Source organism: Triticum urartu, unplaced genomic scaffold, assembly GCF_003073215.2.
Source record: "Triticum urartu cultivar G1812 unplaced genomic scaffold, Tu2.1 TuUngrouped_contig_409, whole genome shotgun sequence".
NCBI classification, from domain to species: domain Eukaryota; kingdom Viridiplantae; phylum Streptophyta; class Magnoliopsida; order Poales; family Poaceae; genus Triticum; species Triticum urartu.
Window position 1 is genome coordinate 41,792 of NW_024114648.1, and position 8,061 is coordinate 49,852.

At 43.4% G+C, this 8,061-nt stretch overlaps 1 protein-coding gene across 4 annotated transcripts; it reads left to right on the forward strand.

Annotated features, from left to right (window-relative positions):
• The first annotated feature begins 836 nt into the window (after positions 1-836).
• LOC125527491 (putative disease resistance protein RGA3) lies at positions 837-6,089 on the forward strand. Of its 4 annotated transcripts, XM_048692002.1 has the most exons (6): positions 837-976; positions 1,081-1,163; positions 1,287-1,360; positions 1,457-1,520; positions 1,644-3,586; positions 3,676-3,843. In XM_048692002.1, the coding sequence occupies exons 5-6, from the start codon at positions 1,738-1,740 to the stop codon at positions 3,690-3,692; spliced, it is 1,866 nt and encodes a 621-aa protein (XP_048547959.1). In that variant the 5' UTR covers positions 837-976; positions 1,081-1,163; positions 1,287-1,360; positions 1,457-1,520; positions 1,644-1,737; the 3' UTR covers positions 3,693-3,843. The 4 variants fall into 4 exon arrangements, with proteins under 4 accessions (XP_048547959.1, XP_048547958.1, XP_048547957.1 ...); XM_048692001.1 differs by having other exon boundaries at positions 1,287-1,372; positions 1,644-6,089; XM_048692000.1 differs by having other exon boundaries at positions 1,454-1,520; positions 1,644-6,089.
• The last annotated feature ends 1,972 nt before the right edge of the window (positions 6,090-8,061 follow it).

Genomic DNA, 8,061 nt, shown 5'->3' on the forward strand with positions numbered 1-8,061 from the left:
CGGGATAGATTCTGCTCCTTCTTTCCTTTTACAGAATAGGTAGGATACTAACCCACATTTGGTTAGAAATCATTTACTCCCTGCGATCCAAATTAATTGTCGCAGGTCTAGTACAACTTTGTACTAGAGCTGCAACAGTTAATTTGGATCAGAGGGAGTAGCTGATTATTGGACTAATGCTAATTTTGTGAATCAGGCTGGCCTACAAGAACAGAGTTGCGTTTGGGAAAACGTGTGAACTGGCAGTGTGGTGAAGGGATCAATGTATCTCCTGAGGCAAGGCAGTCTGAAGAAGGGAAAATCAGATAGGCACATGGTTCAGGCTAAGGCAAATGATACAGATCAGCTAGTTGAAACTAGAAAAGCATGAAGAGCCAGTGATGGAGAGAAAGGAAAAGTTTTCAATGGGCTGACACCATGTCCATCAGACCACCACCATGAGGTTAGTTCTTTTTCTCCATGGGGTTTACAAGCTGGTTGTTTGTATTTAGTCACAGAATGGTCCTCTCTACTACCGATCTGATTGCGTAGAGTTAAGTATCCACCGCTGAGGCTTTTGATACAGAAAGCTCTGTCCACGTTTCATAACATGAAAGCCGCGTTTAGCCTACTTTATGTACTCCCTCCGTCCGAAAAAACTTGTCATCAAAATGGACAAAAAGGGGTGTATCTAGAACTAAAATACATCTAGATACATCTCCTTTTATTCATTTTGATGACAAGTATTTCCGGAGGAGGGAGTACTTAATTATCGACCAGTGAGCTGTGTCCGCGTTGGTTACTAGTTAGTTTATTAGCAAGTCCAGCTCAGCTAAACTTAAAAAAAGGGGCAGGTAGCTGGATCAGACCTATTATTTTCTCGTTGAGCTGCTGCTTGGGGATCTGCATCTCATCCTCTTGCAATACGCATCTTAGCTCCTACTATCTGCCTCATCATTGCGCCGGCTCCCAGGGCGCTGCTTCTCACTTCATCTGTGTAAGCTCACCACTATTCTCCTCTGTTTGCTCCACAAATCTAGCAGCTGTTTGTCTTCTTTGTTGCAACCGGCTAATATATCTCGTGATTTCCCACTCCACCAGCTGTTCATCCATTGCTATATTCACTGGTTGTTTCTGCCTCCGATCCAGAAGCACGTTCAATTGCTCGTCTAACAATTATTCAGGTCATTCCCCACTCTCAGAATATTCCTAGTCTTTGCCATTGTCTACAGATCTGCAGCTAGGTTTCTTTCTTGTTATCAGCATCGTACTTGGCTAATTTATCTCGTGATTTCTTACTCGAACAGGCCTTTCATCCATCATTGCGTCCAGAAACAAATTCAGTGCATCCACAAGCAATTCCAGTGCTGTCTTCAGCTCTGTAAGCTCACCAGTATTATCCTCTGCTTTGATCTGCCAATCTGGTTTTTATTTGTCTTTGTTATTGCAACCAGTCAATATATTCCCACTCTAGCAGGTGATCATCGTTTGCTATATCCTCGCGATTTCTCACTTCCATTGTTGGTCTGTCGATTATTCAGGTCAGGTCATTTGCCCACCCACAGAACAGTATTATTTGTCTACAGATCTGCCACTAGGTGTCTGTTTTCTTATCACCATTGCAGCTGTCTAATTTATCTCGTGATGTTTTCCTACTTCAACAGGTTCTTCATCCACCACTGCATCCGGACACAATTCCAGTGCTGTCTTCAGTTTATTCAGGCCATTCCACACCCAACAAATAAACCCTGCAATCCAATGGAAGTGGCGTTAGCTAGTGCTGCCTTAAGCATAAGCTTAAAATTGGCTGCATCGCCAGCCTTGAAGAAGCTCCTTGCTAATGCTTCAACTTACCTTGGAGTGGACATGGTGCGTGAGCTCCATGAACTGGAGACCACTATTTTGCCACAGTTCGAGCTGTTGATTGAAGCTGCAGACAAGGGAAACCACAGGCCCAAGTTGGACAAATGGCTTCAGGAACTGAAAGAAGGCTTTTACATGGCTGAAGACTTGCTGGACGAGCATGAATACAACCTCCTGAAGCGCCAAGCAAAGGGAAAGGATTCCTTGCCAGCAAATGCCTCCTCCATCAGGAGCACTTTTATGAAGCCTCTGCGTGCTGCGTCGAGTAGGTTGTCCAATGTGAGCTCAAAGAACAGAACACTAATTCGCCATCTGAAGGAACTGAAGGCTACCCTCGCGAAAGCCAAGGACTTTCATCAATTGCTCTGCTTACCAGCTAGTTCTGGTTATAATGCAGAGAGCTCTCCCATACCATCAACTGCTATTCCCGAGACCACATCAATACCACCTCTGAAAGTGATTGGTCGTGACAAGGACCGTGATCGTATAATTGATCATCTTACCAAGATAAGTGCAACTACCGAGTCTAGTACATCTTTGTACTCGGGTTTGGCAATTGTTGGAGCTGGAGGCATGGGAAAGTCCACCTTGGCACAACATGTTTACAATGACAAGAGGGTAAAAGAATATTTTGATGTAACTATGTGGGTAAGCATCTCATGCAAACTGGATGTCCGCCGTCATACACGGGCGGTCATCGAGTCTGCCTCTCAGGGGGAATGTCCGCGCATTGATAACCTTGATACTCTGCAGCGCAAGTTGACAGACATACTGCAAAAATCAGGTAAATTCCTGCTTGTGTTGGATGATGTTTGGTTTGAACCTGGCAGTGAGAGGGAATGGGACCAACTGTTAGCTCCTCTAGTTTCCCAACAGATGGGAAGCAAAGTTTTGGTAACTTCTCGACGAAATACATTTCCAGCTGCTCTTTGTTGCGAAGAAGTGTGCCCTTTGCAATGCATGGGAGATTCTCATTTCTTGGCACTCTTCAAACACCATGCATTCTCTGGACAAGAAATTAAGGATCTGCAGTTGCGTGAAAGGCTGGAAGATTTTGCAGAGAAGATTGCTACAAGGCTTGGACAATCTCCTTTGGCGGCAAAAGTTGTGGGTTCCCAGTTGAAAGGGAAAACAGATATCACTGCATGGAAGGATGCTCTTACTATAAAGATTGACAAATTAAGTGATCCCTTGAGAGCTCTGTTGTGGAGTTATGAGAAGTTAGATCCATGTCTGCAGAGGTGCTTCCTATATTGCAGCTTGTTTCCAAAAGGCCACAGGTATGTCATTGATGAGTTGGTTCATCTTTGGATGGCAGAGGGCCTTGTAGATCCGTGCAACCAAAACAAGAGAGTGGAAGATGTTGGGAGGGATTGCTTCAAGGAGATGATTTCTGTTTCATTTTTTCAACCAGTTCATGAGGAATACACTAACACAGACTATGTTATGCATGATCTCCTTCATGATCTGGCAGAATCACTCTCCAAAGAGGACATCTTCAGATTGGAAGATGATAAGGTGATGAAAATACCATCCACTGTTCGACATCTATCTGTTCATGTTGATAGCATGAAGCAGCACAAGCAAAGTATCTGCAAGCTACATCATCTACGCACTATTATCTGCATAGACCCCTTAATGGATGATGTAAGTGACCTTTTTAATCAGATAGTACGGAATTTGAAGAGGTTGCGCGTACTATATTTGTCATCCTACAGCAGTAGTAAGTTGCCAGAATCTGTTGGTGAGTTGAAGCACCTTCGATATTTGAACATCGTCAGAACAATGATTTCTGAATTGCCAAGATCACTGTGTACCCTTTACCACTTGCAGTTACTTCTTTTAAATGACAAATTTGAGAGTTTGCCCGAGGGACTCTGCAATTTAATGAAGTTACGGCATCTTCAACGGGACAAGACATTGCCTCAAATTCCTAACATTGGCAAGCTAACTTCGCTTCAACAATGTGAGGTATTTTCTGTGCAAAGGAAAAAGGGGTATGAGTTGCAACAGCTGAGGGAAATGAACGAGATTCGTGACAGCCTAAGTGTCACAAATCTTGAGAATGTCACTGGGAAGGATGAAGCCTTAGAAGCAAAGCTGCACCAGAAAAGTCATCTTGGCAGGTTGAAACTTCGCTGGAGTTGCAAGAATAACAAGATTGCAGAGGATAGTTCACATTTGGAGATTCTAGAAGGCCTGATGCCACCGCCTCAACTTGGGAATCTTACAATTGACGGTTACAAATCTTCAAAATATCCATGCTGGTTACTTGATGGATTGTATTTTGAGAATTTGGAATCTTTAACGTTTGCTAATTGCAGCTCATTACAAAGCCTACCATCCAATACCGAGCTACTTGGGAATTGCTCTTCCCTTTTCCTATACAATGTGCCAAACCTGAAGACATTACCTCGTCTTCCACTAGGCCTTAAAGTGTTAGAAGTAAGAAGATGCCCACTGCTATTTATTTCCGATAATGAGCTGGAACATGATGATCAGAGAGAGAATTTCACGAGGACAGACCACATAGAATTAAAACTTGGTTTGATATGGGAGGTGGCTTCAGGATCAGATATTAGGAGACTACTCTCATGGGAACATTCATTTCTCAAGCAGTTGATGATATTCATGCATGCTGATGTGTCACATGTTGAAAACCTTGAAAGTGTTCTAGAGAGAGAGAAAGGTGAATTATTGGTAAAAGAAGATATCATCAAGGCATGGATATACTGTCATGAGCAGAGGATGCGACTTATATATGGAAGAAGCATTGGGATGCCACTGGTTCTATCATCAGGACTATGTGAACTTCATCTTTCTTCATGCAGTATTACAGATGGAGCTTTAGCTACTTGCCTTGGTAGCTTGGCTTCACTTAAAAGATTGTTCTTACAAGAGATTATGACTTTAACTACACTTCCGTCAGAAGAGGTCCTCCAAAATTTGACAAAACTTGACTGCTTGTCCATCCAACATTGCTGGTGTTTCAGGTCATTAGGGGGCTTACGAGCTGCTACCTCTCTCTCAGATGTTAGATTGACTTCCTGCCCTTCTTTAGAGGTTGCAGATGGAGCAGAATGTTTTCCAGTGTCACTTGAGATGCTCAGCATATACTGTTGTGTGCTTACAGCTGAATTCCTCTGTATGGACTGCCCATGCATTAGTATTATTCTCATAGTCAATTGCAGGAGCACCACATGCTTGTCTGTTGGTAGTCTCAGCTCTGTTAAATCATTCTCGCTGATTTGCTTGCCAGATTTATGTATGCTTGAAGGATTGTCTTCCCTGCAACTTGACAGCTTAACTCTGATGGGTGTTCCCAAACTCAACCCCGAGTGTATCTCACAGTTTCGAGTCCATGTCAACCTCACTGTTTGCAGTCCTGTAATCCTCAACAACATGCTCATGGCTGCAGGTCTCACAGTTCCATCATTTCTCTCTCTTGAAAAATGCGAGGAACTAGTAATTTCTTTTGAAGAATCCGCAAATTTCACATCTGTCAAGAGCCTGAAATTCGTTGAATGTCAAATGATTTCTTTGCCAGAAAATCTGAAGTTCTTATCCAATCTGAAGAGCCTCTACATCGAAGCCTGCCCCAACATATCATGTTTACCAGATCTGCCATCTTCCCTCCAGCGCATGCGCATACGGGGTGGTAGTGAGCTGTTGAAGGAGAGCTGCCGAGCACCTGATGGAGAAAGTTGGCCAAAGATCGCGCATATCCGCTGGAAGGAAATATATTAAAGTTTGGTTTACATTTCCAGCTGCAAATAAACGGATATGTAAATTAGCTTCGGTCAGTGATGTATGCACTCACAATGAGAGTTCCTTTCATTTGTTTACACCAGATTACATCAGGCCCAAGATGTCTGCCCTCCAGCTACCTGCTAAGTGGTGGAGTGCCTCAGGCTGGCTCATCGTACAGTTCAACTATGTGTTTCATACTTTACCAGCCGATGCTGATCTGATCCATCGGTCTCCTGCTTCACTGATTGCCTCATGCATTGCCCTCTCACACTTGACCAACCCCTGACCTCTCTGATGGTGGATTTTGTGCTTTTGTTGTTGGTCTAATTTGCATCTTGTTATTGTCAGTCCTGTTCTCTTGGACTACATGGTAATTTTGGTGTATATGGTTCGTAATCGTTATCTCTTGTGTGCTTTCACATACCTCTGGATAAATTTAACTGAAGGTCTCTTTACCATTCACTTTTGATGGTCTATAAAGCCTGGTGCTTCAGATCTGCATGGCATTTGCTATGTTTATTTATCTCCTGTATTCAGAATGAGCACTTAATTTTATGCTACATATGACTTTTCTGATCAGCACATGAGCATCAGTGTTATGTGCATGAACACCAGTTTATGGCAATATGTCCCTGACTTCTGTTTTCCAGCGACTGTGCTGGGAGCCTGGGACAATATTGTCTAATGGAGAAATGCAGTGAACTTTTTCTTTCCCTTTTGCTGGCAAACTGCTGTGCACATTGACACGTGAGCGGTCTTCTAATTACAAAGAAGAGGCTCACTAGTCACTAGCGTCAACACTGTTACTATCCATTCATTTAGCTCTGGCCGCCACCAGCCGAGTTTCTCCTCGCTGTGCGGGTGGTGACGCTGCAAACAAAATGAGTGAAAAAAAAAGGGGAGATTCGTGAGATATTTTAAACATCATCTTCTACTTTCTTTGCAGAAATTTTATACTCCCTCCATCCCAAAATATAAGAACGTTTTCTCTAGAAGTCATATTACGTTTGTACAACTTTATAGTTTAAGTTGGTCTGGATTGAAAACAGAAAGCAACAAACTACAAACTGAAATATGGCAAATGCTTGCCCACATACTGATCCACTTAATTAACCACCACAAGTAAAATCTCTAACTAAAATGGAGCATAATATGAGCATGGAGGCATAGGCATGACATCAACTGACTTAGATGTCAAATGAGTTTGGATGCATAAGAACATCTACCCTAATCCGGGGCCTTATATGTTCGCGGACAATGACCGGGAGGCCTTAAATGATGTCATTTGCAACCACAATCGTTATTTTCAAAACATTAAATACATGCAAACACATGCATGACGATCATCTTGGCCAAACAATGAGTAGCGCACATCAATACGAATTATTTGTACTTAAGAATACATAATCCAAACACAAATATTGTTCCTAGTGCATAATTGATAAATTAAAAAGAAAATTTTACCTATTTCCAGCATGGACACACGTATGCTCCACAAGATCATTCAGAAGTTGCATATGCACCTATTGATCTCCCAGTTGTGCATGGATCTCGAGAAAATTGGCAATATGATCTGCCTCTTGTTCCAAAAGGCGGACCTGAACACCAGGTTTGTCAAAATCCTCATCCTTGACAATAATGTTGTCCAAGATCACACAACAGTCGTGAGATGCAAAAGTGTCTCTGCTTCCCACATTATTTTGGCATTTTCGTCGTCTGAATCCGACGAGGGTTTAGGCTTAGTAGAACTAAAACCGAGTACATGATGTGCGGTTTCAGTACTACTAGGTGTGAGGAGGAGGTTAGCCTTGATGGCCAGGTGGTACCTCGGAAGGACACCTTTCGGTATTTGGGGTCTATGTTGGAGGAGGATGGGGGTATTGATGAAGATGTGAACCATCGAATCAAAGCCGGATGGATGAAGTGGCGCCAAGCTTCTGGCATTCTTTGTCACAAGAGAGTGCCACAAAAACTAAAAGGCAAGTTCTACAAGACGGCGGTTCGACCCGCAATGTTGTATGGCGCGAAGTGTTGGCCGACTAAAAGGCGACATGTTCAACAGTTAGGTGTGGCGGAGATGCGTATGTTGAGATGGATGTGTGGCCACACGAGGAAGGATCGAGTCCGGAATGATGATATACGAGATAGAGTTGGGGTAGCACCAATTGAGGAGAAGCTTGTCCAACATCGTCTGAGATGGTTTGGGCATATTCAGCGCAGGCCTCCAGAAGCTCCAGTGCATAGCGGACGGCTAAAGCGTGCGGAGAATGTCAAGAGAGGGCGGGGTAGACCGAATTTGACATGGGAGGAGTCCGTTAAGAGAGACCTGAAGGATTGGAGTATCACCAAAGAGCTAGCTATGGACAGGGATGCGTGGAAGCTTGCTATCCATGTGTCAGAGCCATGAGTTGGTTGCGAGATCTTATGGATTTTCACCTCTAGCCTACCCCAACTTGTTTGGGACTAAAG